General features: G+C 39.8%; 2 protein-coding genes across 4 annotated transcripts; one reads left to right on the top strand and one right to left on the bottom strand.

Moving 5' to 3' along the window:
• Positions 1-1,735: 1,735 nt before the first annotated feature.
• lin54 (lin-54 DREAM MuvB core complex component) lies at positions 1,736-17,374 on the bottom strand. Of its 2 annotated transcripts, none has more exons than XM_086301454.1 (14): positions 15,826-16,830; positions 14,547-15,319; positions 12,808-12,919; positions 12,535-12,665; positions 9,568-9,723; positions 7,483-7,675; positions 7,314-7,387; positions 7,032-7,229; positions 6,016-6,107; positions 5,765-5,836; positions 4,375-4,477; positions 4,146-4,283; positions 3,846-4,048; positions 1,736-3,001 (listed from the first exon to the last, which is right to left on the bottom strand). In XM_086301454.1, exons 2-14 carry the CDS (start codon positions 15,288-15,290, stop codon positions 2,800-2,802), a joined length of 2,418 nt encoding a protein of 805 aa, XP_086157580.1. In that variant the 5' UTR covers positions 15,291-15,319; positions 15,826-16,830; the 3' UTR covers positions 1,736-2,799. The 2 variants fall into 2 exon arrangements, with proteins under 2 accessions (XP_086157580.1, XP_086157579.1); XM_086301453.1 differs by lacking the exon at positions 15,826-16,830 and adding an exon at positions 17,256-17,374 and having other exon boundaries at positions 1,737-3,001.
• Positions 17,375-19,269: 1,895 nt separating this feature from the next.
• cops4 (COP9 constitutive photomorphogenic homolog subunit 4 (Arabidopsis)) lies at positions 19,270-25,629 on the top strand. 2 transcript variants are annotated; one of them, XM_086301452.1, is made up of 10 exons: positions 19,270-19,450; positions 21,001-21,080; positions 21,180-21,331; positions 21,446-21,549; positions 21,642-21,795; positions 21,888-22,038; positions 22,160-22,267; positions 22,634-22,749; positions 22,902-22,986; positions 25,095-25,629. In XM_086301452.1, the coding sequence occupies exons 1-10, from the start codon at positions 19,377-19,379 to the stop codon at positions 25,226-25,228; spliced, it is 1,158 nt and encodes a 385-aa protein (XP_086157578.1). In that variant the 5' UTR covers positions 19,270-19,376; the 3' UTR covers positions 25,229-25,629. The 2 variants fall into 2 exon arrangements, with proteins under 2 accessions (XP_086157578.1, XP_086157577.1); XM_086301451.1 differs by having other exon boundaries at positions 19,271-19,450; positions 22,160-22,330; positions 25,095-25,628.
• The last annotated feature ends 19 nt before the right edge of the window (positions 25,630-25,648 follow it).

Genomic DNA, 25,648 nt, shown 5'->3' with positions numbered 1-25,648 from the left:
CTCACTTCAAGGGAACTTTTCTGCAGCGAACCTGTGAAAACAAAATCAATTAGTTTCTATATAAACCAGCACACGAATCAGAACATAAGTTGCCTGCAAAATACGATTATCGTACAGTTGTATTTTGCAAAAAAAAAAAATTTGAATTACAATTATGGGATGTGCGCCGATTTTTTTTTACGCGTTTACTCCAATTTCAGAAAATGTTGGCTTATTTTGCTGGCGGCGACTCTTGATCAACATTTTACTTTTTCACCAAACCAGCAAAGTTTGCAACCTAGTCTCTCTCCACACGTGCAGAGGGGTTAGTTGGGCTAACGTTCAATGGCACACCTCGTTTCAAATCACGTTCAGAAGTGAGCTAACTCCCCAAACCGTCTACACATTTAACCTAGAGGAATGGTGTAGATAATGCAATTTAAGGTACATATAACAATTCGCATTTCAGAAACTAATTTTCTCTGAGAGCCTTATTTTCCCAGCCATGATACTGACCGCCAACACCAACACTCATGGTTCTCCTTCGGCTTCTTTTTCTTCTTTGCGTGTCTTCTTCTTGCTGTTCTTCTTCTTCGACGGTCAAACAACGAAGTGGTGGATTGCCACCACCAATGACTGTCGCCACCAAGTGGTACAGAAAATCAACATAAAGAGATACAACTTGATAACCCCCGTTGCTTTATATTTGTAATAGACCCAGTTAAAATCTACTCAACCTTCTTTCTTTCTGCCTCACACATCCGACACGTTGCACTGTTTTATCTCAGTAATCGCACCTGCATGTACCATGTCTACCTAATAATAAGACTTTTAGCTTTAATTCAGTGACTTGTAAAACAATTTTCTGCTAACTTTTTAGGAATTACAAATATTTCTATGCAAAGTTGCCTATTTTTATATGTTCAAAGGTTATTGGACAAATTGACATCATTTCAAATTTAAGGACTCTTTAGTTGCATGAAGATCTTTTGCAGTCAACAACTGCCTGAAGTCTAGAAGTAATTGACATTTCTTCTTTTCTTTTTCTTAAAAAACACAGCACACAGTAACGTCTCTCTGCCTTCCCCTTTTTCTTCAGTAACCTGTATGATCAGACGACTGACCTATCCTTTGAAGGACAGCCCATTTCTTTGCAAAGAAATTATCCATTTACACTGTGAAACTCCATCTGGTCAGTTTTGGCTGAGTCTGAGCAGAGAGTGAGGAATTCTTCTATCTGCAGTCACATAATCAATATACACCAGTGACTTAGTTCCAATGGCAGGTATACAGAGTTGCCATAGCAATGCTTCCACCTCCAGCATGTTTGGCAGATGCTGTAGCATGCTTTGGTTAATGAGCCTTCTTCAGCAGACTGAAGTGATTACTTGAATGTATGCTGACAGATATATCATGTCTGTATATGAATGTGTACATGAGAGAACTAATGAAAAATAATAGAACTAGCAGGTCTGTAATGGTGCTCAAAGGCAGAACAAGAAAGAGAAAACAATATAAGAGAAATATGATCTCTTTTCCTGTTAGCATACTTGATATAGTTTTTTGGATCAGCTGAATGCTTTTTAAATGGGTTTTACAACACTTGTTTCTCAGAGTGTCCTGTATTTTAATTGATTTGTGTCATCTAGCTTCATTGACAGTACTGGGACAGTGCTCCCGTGGAACTCCGTGAATAACTTTTCTGTTTGAAGTTTATAACCTAAATAGAAAAAAAAACAAACAAACATAAAAAGAAGCTTTGCCCACATTTGTTTACTTAAAAGCACAACAAGCAGCTCTTCCAGCCCTTGTTCACAAGTCTCAGCTTTATAGCTTAGGCCAGACTAAAACTGAGACAGAGGGTCTAAAGGTACACAGGTGTGGACAGGGCTGGAAAACACTAACACTCAGGCTATCGTGTCCAGATATCTGAAAGAACACTAAACAAGTCACGTGGGTGTAATTGGTCTTTAATGTACAGTAAGCATGTAACTAAGAAAACAAAACAGCACCAGGAAAAATGTGAACCTCTGTCAGTGTAACCAAGTTACAACTATTCTGTACTGTGTGTGTGTGTGTGTGTGTGTGTGTGTGCGTATTCATCTTACATTTGGATTTAGGATAAAACCAAAGATTGCATCTACTTATTTCTCATTAAAACAATTTAGCCTAGCCTTGGTTAATAATTAACATGTTGTAGCATTTGAAGCCACACAATATTAGCGCTGACAATGATTACAAATACCTGTGAAAATAAATATCAAAAGATACATATTCTTTTTTTGTCTACTGAAAGCACAAATATACGGATTACATAAAATTACAGGCATTTTTTTAAACCTCAAAACAAACCTAAAAAACCCCAGAGTGAAATGGAAGAGCAAATGTGAAGGAAACATTTGATAGAGGTTTGGAAGGGAAATTTGGGGGGGGGGGGGGGAAGAAAAAAAAAAGAAAATCAAGTGAAAGAACATTTGTATTCCTGTTCAGTCATTTGTGTGCATCACACTCAGGTGGACAAGTATGGTAACGTCTTCAAAGTCAGTCCATTTCTCCTTCTGTTAGCATAGGTGAACAGTGCAAACAACTGCTCCATGTTTTTTATTATTCCAGCTGGCCTCAGCTTGGCTAAGGCAGGGGGGTGGGGGTGGGATCTGCCTGCCTTCAGTTCATTGTTCTGCCTTTTGATGAAGGAGACAACCCGTTTCCCTGCAGGCCAGAAACCCTGGGGTCTAGGACAGAGTGCAAAAAGTAATCCATTCTCTTAGCCTCCACAGCTGGTAGGAGGGTTAAGGGTGGAGAGCCTTTACAGGCCTCGGCCTAGCAGTTGATGGAGGCACAGTCTGATTTGGCTTTCCCTGCCGAGCTGATTATCCTCATGAGGCAGTGTCCAAACTCCTCCAGAATCATCCTCTCTGCCTCAACTTGAGGCTGGTGAGTCTGTTCTGCTTTTTTGGCCTGCTCCAGCAGACACTCGCATGTTGCTTCAAGCACTTCCTTTGTTACAAACGTATACGGGAGCCTGGGGGAAAAGCAAAATAAAAGTCTGAGTATTGACAACAAAGCCATCATTATCTGGTCTCAGCAGTAGTAAGCAGATGGATCGTGGAGACTCCATGTCAATCAGACACAAGTGAGTTTTAATGACCCCCTCCATAGCTTCATATAGATGTGCTGACAACTCCTGCAGCTTGTACAGGAAACACACACATTTTGCACCGTTTCTGAAAGCGCGTACGTCTCTACTTAAAGTTTTAAAGTTTAGGTAGTTTAGGTCAAATTTGATGTTGCATTGCAGATGACAGAGATTCTGAGTGTCTTCTTCTATACAGCTTATTAATTTAACACTGGTATTGGTTTGGTGCCCAGGGTGCATGCCTAGACATTAGTTGGTCCTTGCAAGAAAAGAAGACTTCCTTACAATGTATCTGGGATGTAGCCATTATTGTTGAAATAAAATAAAAGATAAGTGCTTTATTCACTCATCTCTCCTGAGTATCAGGATCCAGATTCACCCAAACCTCCCTCTTCCTGGACACCTCTTTCAGGGTGACATAAAGGCCTTCTTAAGCCATCAAAAGATGCAACTCCAGTCCCTCCCAAATGACTGAGCTCCTCACCCTCTCTCTAAAGGAGTGTCCAGCCACCCTTCACTGGAAGATCATTTCTAATTCTTGCGGTACTGTGTCCGCATCACTGCAGATGCTGTATCAATCTGTCAGTCAATCTCCTGCAGCCCTTACTTGTGCAACACTTTAGCTAAAGCTAAAGATTCTACAAAAGTACATATCATATGCTTACTGTAAAAGAAGCTCTTTGCAGATTTGATTTTATGTTGAAAAATGTGTGAACTGTGTTTCAGGTACCTGCCACTTCCACTTGAAATCACAGGCGTCGTCCGCATGAGCAAATCTGAGATCTGTGAGGATAGTTTGGTCTTGGCTGCCGTTTGCTGCTGAACTCTCACTTCTGCTGCATCTGCCAAATGCATTAGCGTCTTCCTCTCCGGGCTCTCCTCAAAGTTTTTGCAGCCGATGCATTTACAAATGGACGAACACATGATCTTCGCCTGTGAAGAGAAACAAAAATGAAGGAAATAAATGCCAATAAGAGACGAATGAATGGAGGTGACGCCATCTGTAAAAAAAGAAAACTGGAGAGCTTACCTCGTAGCACTCGCAGTAGTTCTTCAGGCAGCCTGAGCGTTTGCAGTTGCAGCCCTTGCTGTGTCGACGGTCCGACTCTCCCTCCTTGCCTTTACCAATTTTAGGTTTAAAGGCCTCTGGGTTTCGGTCCAGACAAGTCTGTGAAAACATGTTTGTGCAGCAATTTATGAGTCAAACAGGATGCAGTTCAGCCCAAAAACAGAATTCAGAAAGTGGACTTCTGCCTCACCTTTATAGCTTTGAGACGTTCAGTTTCATGTTCCAGGTTATTGAAGCAGTTATTGCAGTTACAGTTATTGCAGAACTCTCCATTTGCAAAACAGTCACAGTAGCTATAGGAAGGCAAACAAAAAAACCCACCATTTAATAAAACCATGTCAACTGTAATTTGATTCAGCAACATTAAGTCTCTCAGTGCTTCCTAAACTCTGATAAAAAGGAAAAATGGTTTCCACCGCAAAATAATACTGTATTAGGATTTTTTTTAAACTAGCCATTACCAGCTAAGCAGGTCAGCTAATTGGAAGTTTGTTTGTTAAATCTCTTGCTGCTCCAGTCTGCATGCCAAAGTATCCTTAGGCAAGATACTGAACCCCAAGTTATGCTCCAAGTGTTAATAAGAAACACATCAGAGAGCACTTAGGTGTAGAAAGAAGTGCTTGTGTGAAAGGGTGAATTAGGCATGTTGTATAAAGCACTTATAAAAACCATAAATACCAGTCCATTTATCATTTACCATGGCGATTTCATAGCAAAGTTGTTCTTTGACCTCCTGGAAATAAAGGTCATGAATTTAGAGTTTTACCCAGGCATTTGTATGAGATTAATATGACTGCAAGCTGCTAGATTAGTGCAAACATAATAATACTGATTACTGTTATCTATATTATTAACAATGATTATTCCTTAAAGTAAACATAATAAAGTCACTGAACTGAGATTTTATTGAACTTTAAATACAATGAGGGTTAAAAACACCATGGGGTGTTTATGACCATAAATCTCATTTTGCAAGGGCACACGTGATTCCCTGCCAGCCTTTGGCCTCCACTGTAAGACGGCTGTGGGTGCAGGTAAGGACACAGCTAGCCGCAAGTGGCAGTGGGCTTGTGAGCCTCAGGAGACCTACACAGCAGCTGGAAGCAGACAAGAGAGAGCCAACGCAGAAAGCCAACTGTCACAAATACTGAAAGCATACCAGGTTAGAGAACCTGAGCAATCTGGAGACAAAGGCAGCTGCAGGCAACTGATAATCCTTCTACAGGTTCATTAATAAAAACCCAGCCCTACTTTGACCAACAAATCAAATTAAGCTCAAGTCCACTGAACTTTTGTCTTAATGTTTTTTAAGAAAGAGACTTGTCCCTCTGCCAGATGAGCAAAAAAATATTTACAATATTAAAAATATGCATCAATATTTATGGAGCGTAAACAGGAACTTGGTTTCTTCTTTCTGACTCAGAGACAAAAAGCTAAAATATAATGTCACAGATGACTTTACAAAATATTCAGCTGAAATTACAAACATATAGTTTGTATACAAACATGTATTAATTATTGAGCTACACCTGGACAGATTTATCCAATGGATAAACATTATCAGTGACCGTTACACTTACAGTTTGAGGCACTGTGACTTGGTACAGTTACATGGTTTTCTTGGTCTTGAGGTTGTTTCTGCTGCTGACAAACTGAACCAATGAACATTAATTAGATTAAACTATAGACAGTCACGAGAACAAATGAAGAAAATCACTTTAATATTTTGGTAAACATCTTTTTAAATAGAACAGATATCATTTAGTTGGTCTTTCAATGCAATATATATAAAAACAAAAGTCATAGTAAGATGGCTTCTACCATTTCTTACCCATTAAGAGGCAATCTGGCCTGAGTCTGGATACCAGTGGATGCAGAAAAACTAGAGCTGCTGGCAAGTGTCACAAATGGTGGCTGCTGGATCTATGAGAAAAGCAGAAACACGATATTGAAACTCACTCAGGAAAAGGAAATCAATCTTTTAAAAACAAAAAACAAAAAAACAAAACCCAAAACAAAACAAAAAAACCCTTCAAACCAGGGCGTACAATGGATGAAGGTACATGGGATTCTATATTGTCGAACAATGGATTATACATTAGGGAAGCCAGGGGGAAATTTATTCAATACAAAATTCTTAACAGATACTATTATACTCCTTCAAGGCTGTATAGAATGGGGATTGGTAGAGATGACTTGTGTTGGAAATGCCAACAAGCCAAAGGTACTCTGATACATGTACTCTGGGAATGCCCGCTGGTTTTTCCAGTTTGGAACACTGTACTGAATTATTTGCAGGGGTGGACACTTTGTAACCTACCCAGATCACCTAAATTATGTTTACTAGGAGACAAAGGAGAGGTGCTGCAATTAAATAAACACCAGTTTAGAGTGTTAAGTACTGCATTGGTAACATGTACCCGTGTCATTTTGGAACACTGGAAGGACTCCCATACTCCAACGCTTAAAATGTGGAAAGACAGAATGATTGGGAATGTTGCATGCGAAAAGATGCTGGGAAAAATACATCATGTGACGGAAGCTGCGCTGGAACAGTGGGACAATTTTTGCACCTACATGTCTACCTGACTTGGACATTTGAGCTTAATACAACATATGTTAAAACCTCACTTGTTTTGTTTTGTTGTGGGGTTTTTTGTTTTTATTTATTTATTTAAAAAAAATTGTTTGTTTGTTTTTGTTTGTTTGCTTCTTGCTTTTGGTTGCTGCATCTCTGTATTTGCTGTTATAAAATGCAAAATCTAATAAATACTTGAATTATAAAAAACAAAAAAATAAAAAAAAAACCCCGTCAAACCAAAAAGCACACAAAGATAATTCGCTAACCTGTGTGACATATTGTGCTGGCACAACCGCGTAACCCACATTCCCTCCTCCTGGAGCTGGTGTCAGGACGGTGCCTGGAGGGAGGTTGGTGAAGTTGGGCTGGATTTGGGGTAGTGGAGTCGCAGGCATGATCAAACGTTGCTGAGTCTGAGTGGTGGTTACTACTTGTGGTCCTGATGTTAAGGGCTTAGGTGCCACCTACGGGGAATAAAAACCATGAATGCAGCTCAAGGGACATTTCAGAGAAAGTTCTCTTTGAATGAACTTGGACACCCAGGTTACCTGTTTCATGGTCTGTGCTGGGACAACTGGGACAGACATCCTGACCGCTGCTGTACTGACCACCATAGGTTTAGCTGTGGGATAAGCACCATCACGAGTTGGTACAGCGCAATTACTAAGTGCTGCCTGTATTTGTTAGCAGAGGAAACAAAACAAGTTCATAGGTCACCTGTCTGTATAGAGCTGGTACTGGGACCACTGGGCTGTCCTGTGCTGCTCGCTGTCGTTGCTGTGACGAGGCGAACGTAGTGGAACCTGCTGCCAGGCACCTGGATCTGCTGCACGTTGGGCTGGGTGGCCAGGGGTATGATTGTTTTAAACTGGGAACCTCCCACTCCTCCAACAGCCACAGGTTTAATGTTCTGAAAACATTCACATCAAACGGAGAAACAGACTGAAGCCAGTAATAGAAGAGAAAATTTAAAAACAAAACAAAACAAACAACAACAACAACAACAACAACAAAACCTAAAGAACCTCATCCTGAAAACAGTTTGTTAAGAGCTGCCCGTTTTACTGGCAATACAATCTTCAAAGTGCACTTCAGTTTCTTTTTTGCAGGCCAGGATTAAGCTCCCCAAATGCTGATCTATTGTTATACATGTAAAATGCATAAAAACAATCTTATATCATAGTTGGGGCAGGTGGTCACATGAAAACATTTAATTGTTTTGAGTATTAATTATCTTTCTATCTGCTTGGAAACAATCTTACACAACCATTTTATTTCTGGCAAAAATGTATATTGCTATGGAGGTAAAATTTACATGCGAAGTAAGTCATCATCATTGGTGCCCCACATAGTGCACTGAGATAAACATGACACGGTCTGTCCTGCCTTTTCTGCATCAGATGGCCATGGCTTTAGCAATGCAGACAGTTGAACAAAAACAACTGCACAACTTATTGTTTTATATACAAAGAAGAAAATTCAGTTTCTCTAGAAATTGCAGTGGGAAAAACCGGACTCCAATGTACAGGCGCTCGCCCTCGGGCACCCTCCTCAGTTTCACTCATAGGGGTTTTTGAATTGCCCGTTGTCTGGTCCCTCACCCAGGACCAATTTGCCTTGGGAGATCCTGCCAGGGGGCGAAAGACCACCCAATAACATAGCTGCTGGGATCCCTGGGCCACGCGAATCCTCTACCACACCGGTTCCCAACCCCCGGGCCTCGGACAGGTACCGGTCCGTGAGTCGTTTGGTACCGGGCCGCGAGAGTTGAGGCTCAGGTGTGAAATGTATGGTTTTCAGGGTTTTTAATCAGTTTTCAGCGTTATTTTGTTATCGTTTTTATCGTTAACTCGGTTTTCCTGGGTCTTTTCACATGTGTTATGAATAAATCTTTTTTTCGGTACCGGTACTAGTTCTATTTTGTTGTATTTATCCGCGACACCTTAAAGGCCGGTCAGTGAAAATATTGTCGGGCATAAACCGGTCCGTGGCGCAAAAAAGGTTGGGGACCGCTGCTCTACCACGATAAGGTGGAGATTCACAGATGGAACTTTATTACCAGAAAAAGTGAAATATTTCCATAATGGTACAAATTTGAGAGAAAATTTTTTTTTTTTTAAATCAAAGCATGCAGTGCACAACTGAGCCAGTCATTTTGAGTAATGAGCAGTCTGTTTACTACAAACTGTGTCAGACTATAAACAACAATCCCACCAACTGCAGATGTATCAATCTGATATTTGGAACGGATTTCCTCCATTTTGACCCAAAAAGGTTGGATCGGATATAAGTGATTAAATCTATTCACTTCCTTTCTGTGTTCACTACACAGCAGCAATTATTATTTCAAGAGCTAACATAGCACAGAAGAAGCCATTTCACTCTATTTTTATCTTTCCACAGCTTTTAACTGCATGTTTGCTCCATGTTTGTTTTCATTCATCAGTGTAATGCTTATTTGGAAGTTTGGGAGGTTTTGTTCTGTTTTTGTAAAACTGCACTTGCAGTAACAGTGAGTTGTCTCCGTCTTCACCTGCTTCCTGTCAGCTCAATCCTAAATGCGGCCTGTTTGTGTGTAGCAGTAAAATGAGGTGCACTCAAGAGCAAGAAAGAAGAGAGGAGGAAAATAGCATGACTGCACATCACAGCAGTATGCTGCAACTCCTTGACTCTCATACGGAGCTGAAATGACACTTATGCACAAACAAGGTGAATATGTTTTTTTTTTGTTTTTTAATTCCTTTTCTCCCCTCAGATCAAATGGTATCAACTACAACTGACTGTTCTGTGCTTTCATGTTACCTGCGTTGTTGATTGGCTAGTGGCCACCTTGACTGGAGATACAGATGTTGACTGCTGGACTGTCAGGATCTGCTGGCCAAGTGCTACATTCACAGGCAGTGCTACAGACTTCTGAGAAGCACCGGAGGTCGGGGAAGCCACAGACACCACAGTCACCTGGCAGGAACAGACAAGCGGCATGAGCTGTGAAAATTTCACCTGATTAAACAAAGACCCGAGTTGGATGGCAATATAGCTGCCATTACGTATGGTAACAGGAATGTCACATAAACCAACATTCTATAACAAGTCAATTGCAAACACTATGTATACATATTCATTAATTAGTAGGAGTGAAAGAAATATCTAATATAATTAGTGCTGTCAGTGTTAATCTCATGAATCGCTCTGTGCGTGGGGCTACACAGCATCAACGCGTGAGCACGGTTAGCTCGTTAACGCCGTCCAGCCCCACGCACAGGGCGATTCGCGATAACTCGTCATTTTAACGAGATTAACACTGACAGCACTAAATATAATATAATATAATATAATATAATACAATATAATACAATATAAACTCCTGTCTGCAAATACGATGATGATTACTAGTGCCAGAGGCTGATGTTTATGTACTGTGACACATCAATCCGTTGTGGGCTGTCTAAATATTCAAAGAGTGTGAATACATCTACTGCATTTTTAATAACTACATTTCCAAAAAACAAAGACAATCAAATTGTTATTTTAAACAACAGTATCGGCCCAACCACCAACGCTACCTCTCAGCTTCCTAGCAGACACACCTATGGGATCAATTTCAAAATTCTATGTAATTTTATTCTCCAGTTTACGCAGTCACAAGATTTTCATAAAACTTCACCTTTGACCTTAAGGTCAAAGTCACTGAGATTTGAACTCTTCTGAGATTTTTAGTACATACACCTATAGTATTAGCTTGAAGTGTCTACGTTATCCCATTCACAAATGTAGGTGTCCATGCCACCCCCCTGCCCAGTAGGGTGACGATAATACCCCAGGGCTCTAGACTAACTTTTCGCCATGGTTGCATTGGTGCGCCTGTGCATCAGCACAAAAGTTAGGTTCACAAAAACTGGGCGCACGTGACATCATTACTGTATGTGGAGTTGACGTTCAAGCCATTTTTCTTGTGAAGAATTATTTCGGACTTCAACTTAGAGAATGGAAATTCTTCTTTGCAATATTGTAGGCACTGTTAAACTTAATCATCATTTGGCCTCCTCTGATGACCTGTTTGCTGCTGCCTGCCGCTGAAAGGCAGTGGAGAGAGGGGACACTTGGGCAGTGCATTTATATTGTGTCATATAATGTGTTTTCTAGATACACTGTGCTTTTTCAGCGTTTCAATTCGAAATGTATTTGCACCAGTCACAAATGCAGTATTGCCGGGCATGGTCTTTCTACACGCACGACAGTAAATGCAGTGCATAATGTTGGCAGCTTTACTGTATCTTAGCCAGGAAAACTGGTCAAGCCACTCTCTTCGAAATGTATGCACTTTCCCCCTTTTACTTTCAGTGTGCTCTGGCTCAGAGGTCGATGCCGTCTCTGGACCAGTGTTAGACGTAACCTGAGAGGTTGTCAGAGCACTGGCTATGAATTTCAACAGATCAGGCCTTAACTTAACAAAAAAGTTATCTTTTTATCTTTTCTCATTACCCACAGCTACATCCACTATCAGGCCTAGGCAACGCACCTCTCTCTCTCTCTCTCTATCTGCCTGCACTTTCAAACGTAGGCCTACAGGAATATCTGGACCACGGCCAATCAGAGAGGTCCCGCCTCTAACTGAGTATCTCTCTCTCTAATTGGTTTAGACCACGATATGGGCATAACATGTCTGTTGTTGACCACACGAAGGCTTTCAGAGTTGCAAAGACTCCCCCCCCCACTCAAACGGCTGGTCATACCGGTGTGACCTATGATTTTTTTTAAGTTGCACCATTGAGAAATTAGGTCACATGTGCAACCAAATTGGATGGAGGCCACTGACAGGCAGTTCCTCTGCCTCTGTGCTCTGTGCTCTCTGCCTGGCATCATGAAGCCCGACTGCCATAGAATACCAGAATTGGCAGGTCCAGCACTGGCATCCTGTGCTTTTCACAGGTGAGAACACCCTGAGCTCATGTGACAGATGTGAAAGGGTCTGGAGAAGCCATGGAGAACATTGTGCTGCCAATAACATCATTCAGCATAGTTTGGTAGTGGCCCAGTGATGGTCTGAGAAGGAATGGAGGGACGCACAAACCTCTACAGGCTAGGCATCACACCCTGAGTGTGACTACATACTGGGAGAAAATCCCCAGACCCACTGTCAGACAATACCCTGATACCATTAACTAGACCCCATCCTCGCCTGAAATCAACAGAGCATCTCTGGGACATCACGTTTCTGTCCATCCGATGTTGCCTCCTTTCCAGGAGCTCAGTGATGCACTGGTTCACATCTAAGATGATATCAACCAGTATACCATCTATCGTCTCATTATGGTTAATTCCTCAATGTTGTCAGTCATGAATGCAAGCATGTAGGGGCCCATACAAAATACTCTCTACCTGGTCTGACAGTGGGTCTTCAGCATGATTTTTTTTCCAGTTAAGATCTGATGTGTTTTCAAAGTGTTATTAAATGTTTTAATATTTTGAAAAGTGTTTTACACTAAGGTCTTTGGTTCTCAATTGAACTGAGGGTAAACAGATAAGCCCTTAAAGAAGAATGGCTAGCAAACATCCTTCTCTGATCAAAGTACCATTATTATATCATTGTGATTCCAAACATTTTTGAGTAAACATTGCAGGGGGTTTCGAGGTGATTTATTACACTCGTGCTTTACCTGCAGTAACAGGTTGTAATTATGTGACAATTAAACTATAGACTTATTAGTTTTAGTCTCTAGCCACTTGATCATATTCAGTTAAAGTAAATATAGAAAAATATAATATCACCTTGCTGGGAGTCTTGAGAGGGGAAATGGCAATCTTTTTGCCAGGGATACTTTGTAAATTAGTGTTGTGGGGCTCAGAGAGAGTAATGGTCCTCGGGGGCATCACTGGTGAACTCTGGGTCAGAACCCGTCCTATGAACAGACAGTGCAAGGTTTAATGACAAAGCTAATTACAACATAATTAGAAAACAAACAGCAATAAACTATGTGGTTTGATAATTATTTAAAAACTGAAACAACAAAATAGTCTCAAAAAGTTATTACTTAGACTTACCTGTGATCACAGGAGGCATTGATGTCTGGGCACTTATACCTTTGCTGTTAACAGTTTTTGTGATGATAAACTTGATCGGTGCAGCTGAGGATGCTGGTGTCTTCTTGGCAATCTGAAAAGACAATTAGCCAGAAATGTTTAAACGTATTCATTCAATATCCAAACATTGCCTCTTTCTGCAGATGACGACTACTGGCGTGTCCTAGCTTGGTCAGTTCTGTTGCATTTTCATTTACTGATACTGATGTTGATACCTGAGCTCTAGTTGTACAACTTAATTGATACTGGATTTATGAGGGTGATAACTGAATTTATATTCGTAGGGAAAAAGGTCATCAGTGATATTGTAAGATTACATACTGAGCTGGTCAATGTGCAGTATTAAGACAATTCTTTGTCAGTGCTCTGATATAGCAACTGTGAAATTATGACACTTTTTTTTTTCCAATGTACACACAATGTCAGCACTTCTGCAACATGACTTTATGCAGCCAGACAGGCCAGCTGAGGTATTCATTTCACAGCAACATCGGTGGCTTTTTAAAAAAAAAACATATTTAAATCTGAATATCTTACTGGGGGTAAATTATTGCAATCATTCTCCTACATGTAGGATAAAAAGAGGATATACATTTCCTTCTCTTCTGAACTATGATTTTAGACAAAAATATTATTTTTATGCTTGTTAAGATGATCTGACTTCAGTTCTTAAATAAATAGCGCACTAATAATGTTCATCTAAACCCTGAGTGTGAGTGTGCTTGTTTCCCTACAAATTTTTTAATTATTTAAGAGGATAAAAACTCCCAAACAAACATGCCCGAGTGTATATGCTTGCTCTACCCCTTATACACAGAGTGAAACAGTCACTCGTAACAATTTTTAATCCAAATATGAAAACTGCTCATTTAAACAACGTCCAGACAGGCGAAGAACAGTTGAATGGGGAGATTTACCAATTTGTTTGTAACCTGTAATGTAAACCTGTTACGTCTGTACTTTATGAGTCAGACAACTCCCACCCCCTGCCAAGAGGTTTTAACCAGATCCTAACAAAAAATACCCTGAAATTACAAATCTAAACACCAAGGAATCTTTACATTCCACATTCAAACTACATGGATGAACCTCTTAATCTTCACCAAAGTGGTTCTCTCTCTATGCTCCTTTTTTTTTTTTTTTTTTTTTTTATCTTCTCTTCCCTTCATCTCCCAACCAGTCAAAGCCCATATTAGGCTTTCCATGAGCCTGGTTCTACCAGCAGGTTCTTTCTATTCAGAAAAAGACTTTCTACTTTACCATTGTCATGTGCTAAGTGATCATCATGTCATCAGGATTCTCTCACTAATGCTGTAGAAGCCTTTAACTTGCAATAGAAAGTCCCTTGAGGTGACTGGAATTGTATAAATAACATTTAATTGAGCTCTGCGCGTTATAGTTCCACACTAGATTCCTAGTGGTTCTAGTGGTTACTGAGACACAGTCCCACTCCATCTTCTCTGAAACACCAAACTGTACTTAGTCAGTACACTGTTGTTAGCTTACATTTACTGGCAGCCTAGATCAAGGTCAAAGCAGATCTTATCTAATAACTTGAAAAACTTTGTACACAGTATGTTCAATTAATATTGAGGCAATCATTTACAGTAGTAATTATGTTTAATTTAACAGTAACATGTGGAACATGACAAGCAATATTTTTGTAAAAATGTATTAATAATACAAAAGGTTATTGTTACCTGGACAGTCTTCAGCTGCTGGGTCTGTAATGTGGTCACCTGGTTGCCCACCACTGGCTTCAGGTCTGACCTCCCACCTATAGTCACCACTTTAAACTGCGGCGCTTGAGACTTGGTGTCTCCGGCAGTCTGTGAAATGCCAGGCTTGCTGCCTGTGTGGGGTAACTGAAGCACTATAGGCTGCCCCGATTTTCCTATAGCTGTAACCAAAAGTTTCTGTCCATCCTGCTTGATGACCTGGGGTGGATTACCTGCAGACTTTGCTGCTTCTGAGGCTTGAGAAGCCACCTTATTGAGAATAATCTGGCGATTTGCAGGAGAGATTGTAAATGGAGTTGTGAGCTTCTGTAATCCACTTGTAGTCACACTAGTTCCAGTAACACTGTCTGTGGTTTTGGTTGTGGTTGTCGAAGTAGCCAAGGCTGGTTTGATGGTAAGAAGAGGAGACGATGTGCTGGAATTTGAGACAGGAGGCGGACTTCTGGGGCTGGCACTAAGCATGGAGTCTGTGGCCGTGGAGGTGGTCATAGCCTTAGTGGGTTCGGTTAAAACGGCATCTGAACAGAGGCTCACGTTCTCTGAAGCCACGGGTGTATCAGTTTCCATTGGGACCGATGCATCATCACTGGGCTCTGAGTGGACTGCAGTGGTGCCAGGTTGAGAGTGAGGAACATCCTCTATATCCTCAGTATCCATGATCTCATCTGGGAGGAGGCTGTTGAGCTCTGGTGACACTACATCCATGCTTGCAAACTCTCAGCTTTCTGTTAATCCTGAAAAACCAATACAATTTAATTGTCATTGCAAAATACATCACAAACACTAGTAAGCCACTACATTAACACCACTGTCAGTTTAACTTATAATACAGGCACACATGTTCAAACTCCAGCAGGTCAAATCTGTTTTTCTGGCTATTATATTAGGCAGGAGGGTTTTCTGTTGTATTTGATCACTTTTATATTATTTGAAAGACCTAGAAGCTTACATTTACTGCACTAGATACACCATGAACAGGGAGAGACAGACAAAGATAATACAATTTTAAAATTCTGAGGATATACATTCATCGTTTTAGAGAGCTGTTGCATTTAATTGCAGTCAGTGTTTGCAATTCATTAAAAAAATGTATTCCTCTACTCATTTATACAATATACATAACTGGATTATAATACAGACAGACAGCTAAAAGCTGTGCTGAGAATATAGAGCAAGATAGTTCAAGCTAGCGAGCTAGCCATGTAGGTGCAGTAGAAGTGCCAGATTGTCATAACTTTACCTGTAAATGACTTCAGTAATTACGTGAGATGTAATAAATAAGGAGGTGGGAATGAGTAACGTTTGACTTGTGCTGATTTTGACTGAAGCAGACAGCTGATGCTAGGCCGCAACGATCATCTCTGCCGTATCTTTGTCCTGCTGCACTCTACTCAACATTAAGCCACCGAAACGCACATATGAACCCTACCCACTCCATACCACATTCACACGCAGAGCTGACTGAGCTGAATCTCTTCACGTCCCCAGGTGAAAGCCATCAAAAGAAAACTGTGCTGAGTTGCACTCGTTTATTTTAAAAATGCCCAGAAGTGGTCCTGACTGGGGCAAAGAGCGAGAAAAAAAAAGCGACAAGCTGTTTTGCTGGCTGCGTTACTATTTCAGGCCGGGGTTGGATTTCGAAAGATCCGCCATTTTTACCTCGTCATCAGCTTAGTTAGCTGCCCGGCTAACGCTAAGCTATGCTGAGGGGAAGCGTTTATAAATATTGGTAACAAGCAGAGACACTTACACTGACAGTTCACTGCAAAACAAGCATAACTAAACAATCAAGATAAGACTTGATGTTAACAGGGTGCTGCTAGCGAATAAAAAAAAACAACCCACAAATAACAACAACAAAACTCTGCAGACTCTGACAACGTAAACAATGCTTGCTTTCAATAATTTCTCCTGTCACTTGACATAGGAGGAAATACATCATTTTAATTCCACAATGCAATTATTGCGATTGCTATTATAGATCTCCTTAACAGCATTTACAGTCTGTGTTTTAGGGCTGGAGTTAGCGTGGCCTAACCAGTTCAAAGTGATGTTTTAGTTTAACCTCAAGAAAGTCATATTTTGACTGAGTTATAGTACCAGAAAAGCGTAAATTCCAAGAATGTTACGGGGTCAACAGCTAAAGTAATATGAAACCAACAAACAGCAAATGCAACTGCTGACTTATGCCTTCTAATATTTTACATACATATAAAAATATCTATGATCCTTTAGACGTTTCGCCAGTATGTCAAAACAACTCGATGTGCAGCTAACTTAGCTTTTACTTTTCATTTGCCGTTGCAGTAAGTAAACTTAGCGGCCGGCTCACATGATATTTACACCATGTTATTAAAGTCCCAGTTTTGTGCACGAGAAACTTTCCTTCAGCGCTGAAAATACTCTGCCAAACCAAATCCTGGGAATATTATGCTGCTTTTTCACCAGAGTGTATCCTTAAATATCGTTATCATCAAAGACAGCAACAGCAGTCTCATCTAGACAGCCCAGCGGGCAGAACAACTGTACTAGCAAACTTGCAGAGCTTGCTAACCCGAGCTAGCTAGCACAACATTATATCTCAACATTGAATACATTCTTTAATGTGAGTCTTTATGTTGAATATGGTGTGTTAAATCCTAGAAAGGGCCATTGCATAGTCAGGCTTACCCCAATTTTTTAAGCTAAGCAGCGTTTCCAGATAAAAGGAAAAGACGATTGTTCAAAATACCGCGCCGAGCGCCATTCCTCCCTGACATTTCACAGGCCGGCCACGCCCTCCATGCGATACGAAACACTGACGTAACACTTAAAGCTACAGCACAATTGCATTATCAAAGTTATGACTGTTTCTACAAAACTATTTAATGCTTTTTTTTCTTCTTCTTCTTTTTTTACAAAATATTTTTTTGAAAATAAAAACTATTATTAGTTAATAAAAAAACAAACAACACAGTCAGCCTTGGAGCTCGTGTGCTGGATATTTACCGAAATCTGACAGAGCACTACCCAGTAGCCTCACTAAGTGCCCAGTCTCACGTACCACTGTCAGGTAGTCAATAAATAATAAGATGGTGGACATGTTTACTTACATGTCCTGTAGTTTCTCTTACTATAAGAGTGGTAAAACACATGAAATGCACTTCAGAAAAACAGACAAGATAGACTTCAACCTGCAGTTTTTACTGCCAAGATGGGAGTAAAATGTCTTCACCAGGGAGAGTACTGCATGATTCAATCCCAGATTTGAGCTGCTTGCATACTACAGAGTGTCAAGAGATGTTTTCGCCTAAGGTCTTAGGTAGGCCAGCGTAGTCTCTCCAGTACATTCATCATAAGGGACATGAGGTCAAATTGATAGTCATTGAGCTCTTAAGGTGCTAACTTTTTCTTGTACAAAAGTCGATACATCAGACATTTCTTTATGTATTTTGCATATACTTATATACTTTTTGACTGATGTTGAATATAGATATTTAGTTTTTAACTGATACCACTTGTATATAACTTGGCCTCTGGTGTTGTATCTATTTTATTACTATTACTATTATTCAACATTATTTAGTTAGGCTATATATTTTAGTTATATTTTACTTAAACTTTACACATACTTTTGACTGGTTTGATAAAAATGTCAGCTCAATTCAATTTTATTTACATAGCATTTAAAAAGTAATAAAAAGAAAACCCAGACAGTCAAATTAATCCCTAAGAACAAACACTTGGAAACAGTGGAAAGGAAAAACTCCTTTTTAACAGGAAGAACGTGCCAGAGGGTACAGGGGCAGCCATCCACTACAACTGGTTTGGAGTGTGTTGAAAGAGAAGAGAGCAGAGAGAGAGACAAGGCAAAAGGCATGCTGTGGAAGTCCACCAGAGATTGGCTGTAACTAATGATTATATGTAAAGTGGTGTATAAATACACAGAAAGTAAGAAGAAGTAAGTGATAAGGAAATGCTATTCATAAAAGTAGAGAGGGTGTCTGTCTCCTGAATGCAATCTGGTAGCTGGTTTCTCAGAAGAGGGGCCTGAAAGCTGAAGGCTCTGCTTTCCATTTTACTTATAAATGCTCTAGGAAACACAAGTAAGCCAGCAACTCGTGCGAGAAATTCTTTGTTAGGGTGATATGGTATTATGAGGTCTTTAAGATAAGATAGGGCTTGATTATTCAATACCTTGTATGTGAGGTGTAGAATTTAAATGGGATTCTGGATTTAACAGGAAGCCAGTGAAGGAGAAAAGGCCTTTCTAGTCCCCGTCACTACTGTTACTGTAGCATTCTGTATCAATTGAAGGCTTTTCGGGGAGCTTTTAGAACAACCTGATAATAATGCTTTACAACAGCCCAGCCTAGATGCATTAAATACAGAATCTAGTTGTTCAGCATGTCTGTGAGACAGGATATTTTATTGCGCAAAAACAAGAAAGCCCTTCATATTTCAGATGATACTAGTGTTAACAATAGATTGACCCTTTTTTAGGTTAATTACAAAATTAGCAGAAAAAAATGCAACCAAATATAGCTATGATTGTTTTCAGGAAAGGGATGGATAGTTTATAATACTCACCAAGTTTTGTTTAAAAACATATATTAATACATAAAATTAAAACAATACAATAGTTCAACATTTAAGCCTGGCCTAAAATAATTATAATCATTCTTTTCCCTCTTCCGCTCCCATCGCTGGCTGCGTCACTTCCTGGCCGAGCTCTGCGCTCTGACTGCAGACGGAAGGCTCTCCCCTGTCTCGGCAGATGAAACCGGTGTTGACACTTCGACGCAGGCTACAATGGCGACCGAAGTGAGGCAGGAGCTTACACAACTGATGAACTCAAGTGGATCTCATAAAGATCTTGCTGCCAAGTATGTAACGTTAGTTACGGAGAACATCACTCGTTAAAAACTGCAACAGAAACTGCTAGCTAGCAGCTGGTCTGCACAAAGCTAAGCTAATGTTAGCTGCATTAGCCAAACATTCAGATAGAAATGCAATCAGTCTGTCAATGTTTGCTTTTAGGTTTTATCCAAAGTGCAAGGAACATAAAAGGAGTGACTACCCACATTAATTGTTGGTAAAATAATTATGAGAACTGTATATTTTATCACCAAAGCTAACTAGCTAACTTGCTGCTCTTTAGCTACATATTTGGTGCAGAGCACAACATAGCTTTAATACAGTTTGAACAAAGTGATACTTGACTAGAAAACTGCCAGGACACCCTTTGCGTACGTTCTTACCATCCTATAAACAACCATTTTATTAGGAACACCTGTGCATTTTATTAAGTACAACTGTACTGTAAAGTCTACTTTTGCAATTTCAGTTTTCGTCAGCATTGTCCAAAAGGTGATAAATCTATTTAAAAATCTTTTAGGTCCTGTTATATACGTGTTTGTATAAGAAGAAATTGTTTACTGTATCCACAGTATATGCTGATAGTTAATTAAAGTGAAAATATTTAAATACCTGTTTAATAAAGGGAGGTTTAATTCACTCAAGCTTAAATACACTTGTTTTTCACAGAAGTCACAATCAAATGCATCAACTTCTCTTAAGTAAGGGACCACAGACTGATTGCTGTAATTATATGTGAACTGGTGTGTGCATAGTTCTGTTATGTTCACAGCACTTTAGTGACATGTTGATTACAGATTTATTTATGAAATGATATTTACTGAATGGATTGGGTACTTTTCCCTCAATTTTGGTACTTTTTTTGGTACTCATTTCAAAATAATAAATTCAAAATTTCCTACTTACAACATTTTAGTTGTGTCACAGTGTCATCATAGTGTCTGTGATGTTCTGTCATAGTGTTCTACAATATTAAATATTAATTGTAGACTCTTATAGGTTGTGCCACAACATCTGTTAGATGGTGCAGTTGACAAATGACTGTTCAGTCTTTTACAACCAAGCAGTCAGGGGTTTTTTGTTAAACTATTTTTTTAATTCATAATAATATATGATGTTTGTTATATCATAAGGGAATACAGTATACATGGGATTATGTAATTTCTCCCACAGATTTACAATCTGTTTCTGGTGAGGGAGGGTTTTAGATGTGCTTTAACAATAAATAATTGATGAATATAAATATTATTGGCTGCTTCATCAGTGAGTCTCTTATACTGCAAATGACTTTTAGTTATGTCATCCTGGAGATTATTTGGGTGTCAGCGGGCCTTGTTCTGCTCTGTAGCCTTAGTGAGCTCATTGTAGCATCACATGGGCAGCCATTAATATACCTTGCCCAAGTAAAGTTAATCTGTGGGAAAACACTGGGTTTCATCCAATAAGCTAAAATGTATTTGTGTTTCATATTTAAGTTTTAATCCTTCGGTTTTCTATGTAAACATTTTAAACTTACCAGCAAAGTTGGAAGGTTTCAGACCGGTGAAATCTTTTGCAGATATCGACAAATTCTGGAAAAGGCCATTCAGTTTACAGATGCTGATCAACTGGAATCCTTGAAGGCCTTTGTAGAAGCAAGTATGGTGTGCCTGTATTCTTCTGTAATATCTGCTTATTCTACGTCCTTGGTTCATTTTTCAGGAGCATGTCTTACTATTATATTTTACATTCTTGCAGTGGTCAATGAAAATGTCAGTCTCGTCATTTCAAGACAGCTGCTCACTGATTTCTGCACACATCTGCCCAACCTGCCTGACGCCACAGCAAAAGCAGTGTATCACTTCACCTTGGAAAAGATCCAGCCGAGGGTCATTTCCTTCGAGGAACAGGTAAATTTGCTCCAGCTCTCTGACGCAGTGTAAATGGAGGTAACCATTCAGGCAGTTAAGCTTGAGTATTGTCACTGCAGCGCTTAACTGAGTAATGTTCCTCCATCGCCTTAGGTAGCCTCAATCAGACAGCACTTAGCGACCATTTATGAAAAGGAGGGAGACTGGAGAAATGCTGCCCAAGTTTTAGTTGGCATTCCCCTCGAAACAGGACAGAAGTAAGTAAACCATTGTCACACGCAAGTCTTGATGGTAATTGTGTCTTTAAATCCCTGTTTCTTTTGTTTGTTTTTTAAAATATCCCCTTCAGGCAATATAATGTTGACTATAAGTTGGATACATATCTGAAAATTGCCCGACTTTACTTAGAAGATGATGATCCGGTTCAGGCAGAGGCCTACATCAACAGAGCCTCATTGCTTCAGAATGAGTCCTCTAATGAACAGCTACAGATACACTATAAGGTACATGATCTCTTAGTGATTTCATAGTTACATAGTCTTATCTGTTGTTTCAGTGAAGCTGTGTGGATAAGTGCTTCTGCTGCTCTCATTAGGTGTGCTATGCCAGAGTACTAGACTTCAGAAGGAAGTTTATTGAAGCTGCACAAAGATACAACGAGCTGTCTTATAAGTCAATTGTTCATGAAAGTGAACGCCTGGAGGCACTGAAGCATGCTCTGAACTGCACTATATTGGCCTCTGCAGGTATAAGCAGGTGTTACATTTTCAGAAATAATGTAATGAGAACTAATGGAAAACATATAAAGGCATACTACTGATTTGCGGTTTTCACACTCTTAACCAAAAATGGTGCAATATTTTTTAGGACAGCAACGTTCCCGTATGTTGGCTACTCTCTTTAAGGATGAGCGCTGTCAGCAGCTGGCTGCTTATGGTATCCTGGAGAAGATGTACCTGGACCGCATCATTAGAGGTAACCAACTACAGGAGTTTGCTGCCATGCTGATGCCTCACCAGAAAGCCACCACAGCAGATGGTAAGCTGAGATACTGGGTTTTACACAGTGAGAGAAATCCTTATTTTCTCCACCCTCATTGAATCAGCTGGTGAACCAGCTGATATTCTTTCTGGTTTTGTGCTCCCTTCGTACTGTGAAACATATTTCTAGACACACTCTTAACTGCAGCTATAATGCCAATGCTATAGTTGACTTGGTCATTGCTCATGATAACTGAGGTCAGCACAGGGCTGTAACCATTTATGCTGGTGCTTGAGGGGCACTCTACACTTAGGTGTTGCAACACAACACCTATACTTTCTTAACTTTGATCTGTTTCAGGCTCCAGCATCCTTGACAGAGCTGTGATTGAACACAACCTCCTATCTGCCAGTAAACTCTACAACAACATCACTTTTGAAGAGCTAGGAGCATTGCTGGAAATCCCCCCTGCAAAGGTGAGATATGAATTGGATTAATGCTAAACTTGTATAAGAGCCACAGTTTTAGTTTTATGCTTCATTGGGAAGTTATAGAACTACTGTTGATAATAAGTTCCTGTTTTCCATAGTGGTACACACAAACTCTAGTTTCTTCTTTGTATCTGTAGGCTGAAAAGATTGCTTCTCAGATGATCACTGAGGGACGTATGAATGGTTTCATTGACCAGATTGATGGCATTGTACATTTTGAAAGTAAGTGATGAAATTGTTTATTTGTATGTTTTACAAATTTTTATATAGGTTTATATAGGTATAAGGATTTGACCATGAGATTTTTAGGAACCAAAACACTTGATAAAAGTAATTTAAAGTTGAAATGTATAATTATTTATATATTAACTCATTGTTTATTCATTGTAAATAAAAAATTACAGATTAGCAGATTTTATAAACAGAAGATATGGATAAAATTGCTGTAAAATTATTCCAGAACAATTTGTGTCAGTCTGTGTGTTTTTTACAATTGAAAGCTAATCCTTAGCCACAGTAGAGCAGGCTTTCATGTAATACCAATATCTACCTCAGGATGGTATGGTGAGTCAATGTACTGCCCAACATCAGAGGAAGAAGTGGAAGCAATCAGTTTGTTGTTTTTTGTTTTGTTCTTTTTGCTATGTGCCAACTGTCTAACATTGCTTATTGTGGAGAGCTGTGGCCGGAAAAGGTGTTGCTGTGGCAGGAGGATGGTGCACTTAATTAATGTAGCACTAGCTACATTAATCCCTGTGACATTATTTTGCAGCATTTACAGAATAAGAACACTGGTTTAGGTCGCTGCCCCACAGCTCTGTGCAGACACAATGGGTTAGAGAGGAAGAGATTCTAACTCTAGCCAAAATGAACTGAATCACTGTTATCTGTATTCACAAACAATAAATGACTTGGATATAATAAACTGCGCACATAAGTGGACAGAAATTAGTGTACGTTTTAAGTAAAGGTAAGTAAAACACTTTAAGTATGTTTCTGGTGAATTAATTACTACTTATTTAAACAGGAGGAATAAAACACAGATTAGTTGGCTAGTCTAAACCTAAGGGCACACAGTGGGAGTGGTTAAAATTGAGCTCACTAACATTAAATACACAGACACATTTTAAGAACAAGGATAATGTGCAGAGGTGTAGCAACCATAGAGACATAAAGTTAAAGAGCCATATCATGAAGCTATGGGAAAGAGTTTCTGAAGCAAGGTTAAGGAGTGGGGTGACGATCAGTGAGCAGCAGTATTGCTTCATGTTCAGAAATGGCATTATAGAAGCTTTGACAGTGTTGATTGAGAAGTATAGAGAACGAGTTGCACTGTATTTGTGTGGCTCTAGAAAAGTCTGTGACGGGATTCAAGGGAGGAACAGTGGTATAAGGAACTCAGGAGTGGCAGAGCAGTACATGAGGGTGATGCTAGACATGTGTGGGGACAGCGAGACAGTGGTGAGGTAGTAGGAGTGGGAGTTACAGATGGGTTCAGATAGTGAAGATGGATGAGTTTAAATACCTTGGGTCAATTATTCAGAGCAATGGACAGTGCCGAAGAGAGTGTAGGCTGATGGGTGTGAGGAATGAATCTTTACAAGATGGTAGTGAGACACTGCCATGATATGTTGTATGTTGGAATAGCAGTTTAACGGCAGCTGAGAGGAAGAGGTTGGATGAGGTTGGTGGGAGACAGAAGGACTCTAGCCAAAATAACATCTCTGATGGAGTCTCCCACCCCATGCATGTAAGTGTTGCTGAACCGCAGAGCTCCTTCAGTGGCAGACTGCTGGATCCTAGATGGATGAAGGAGCGTTTCCGCAGGTCCTTCCTCCCTGCAGCTGTCAGACTGTACAATCAAAACTGCTCCCAACAAACATAGATATTTACATCAGTGCTGTAATTTGCACTAATCGACCAAACAACTGTTATAACTTGCACATTACTTTTCTCAGTTTATATATAAAAAACCTATACTTTAATCTTAATAACTGTACAGTACTCTGTTTTTGTAACTATTGTCCATGATGTAAATATTTTTTTCTGTAAAAATTTTGTGTGTTTCTGTTCTGTGTCCTGTTCGGTTTGAATATGTGCTTTTATTCTGCTGCTTTTACAACCAAATTTCCCCTTTTTGGACAATTAAAGGATTATTCTATTCTATTGTATTCTCTGTAGGGGTTTGTGACAGTGGCACTAACAAAAAGATAGTTGGCCTGTGGCCAAAGGGGAACACGTATTGTGGTTTTCACCATGGTTCACATGCAAATAGTCTTTGTTTTGAAAGGAAAATGCACCTTCTAATTTTTTTCTTCTGTCTCTGGCAGCCCGTGAACCCCTTCCTACCTGGGATAAACAGATCCAGTCTTTATGTTTCCAAGTCAACAACCTGCTAGAGAAGATCCGTCAGGCTGCTCCAGAGTGGGCCGCTCAGGCTATGGAAACCCAGATGACCCAGTAGTATTCCTAATAGGATCCGTCAGCCCACCCTGAAAGTTTTGTCTTGCTTCTCCCCAAAAAGACATTAAAAAACACCTGCAGTTTAAGTAGTAAAAGCACTGTGGAGATCCTTCTGGTACCAGCATGACTTGTTTGAGATGTGGCATCCATGTATTTATAGGGCTGTACTGTACATTCAGGTGTAATTTCATGTTGTTTACATGTTAAAAATTTGGATATTATATTCAGGTTGTTGACATGTTATAGGGTCAAAAATAAGATGCGCACAACAAACGCATTCTGTTTTTATCTTGATAATACAGCTATATCTGTCAAGTACTTCTTGATTTATCACTTGGCCCACACTGAATGAATTTCAACAGAGTATTAAACTTGGAGCTGAAAGAAACTGCTCAGGATCATCGTTTGATTCAAGGTCGCT

Source organism: Aulonocara sp. 'chitande type north' Nkhata Bay, linkage group LG7 (genome assembly GCF_057382095.1).
Source record: "Aulonocara sp. 'chitande type north' Nkhata Bay isolate Kocher_YH1m ecotype deep benthic linkage group LG7, A_spYH_male_GT1.1, whole genome shotgun sequence".
NCBI lineage: Eukaryota > Metazoa > Chordata > Actinopteri > Cichliformes > Cichlidae > Aulonocara > Aulonocara sp. 'chitande type north' Nkhata Bay.
This window is presented reverse-complemented; position numbering and strand designations above follow the sequence as displayed.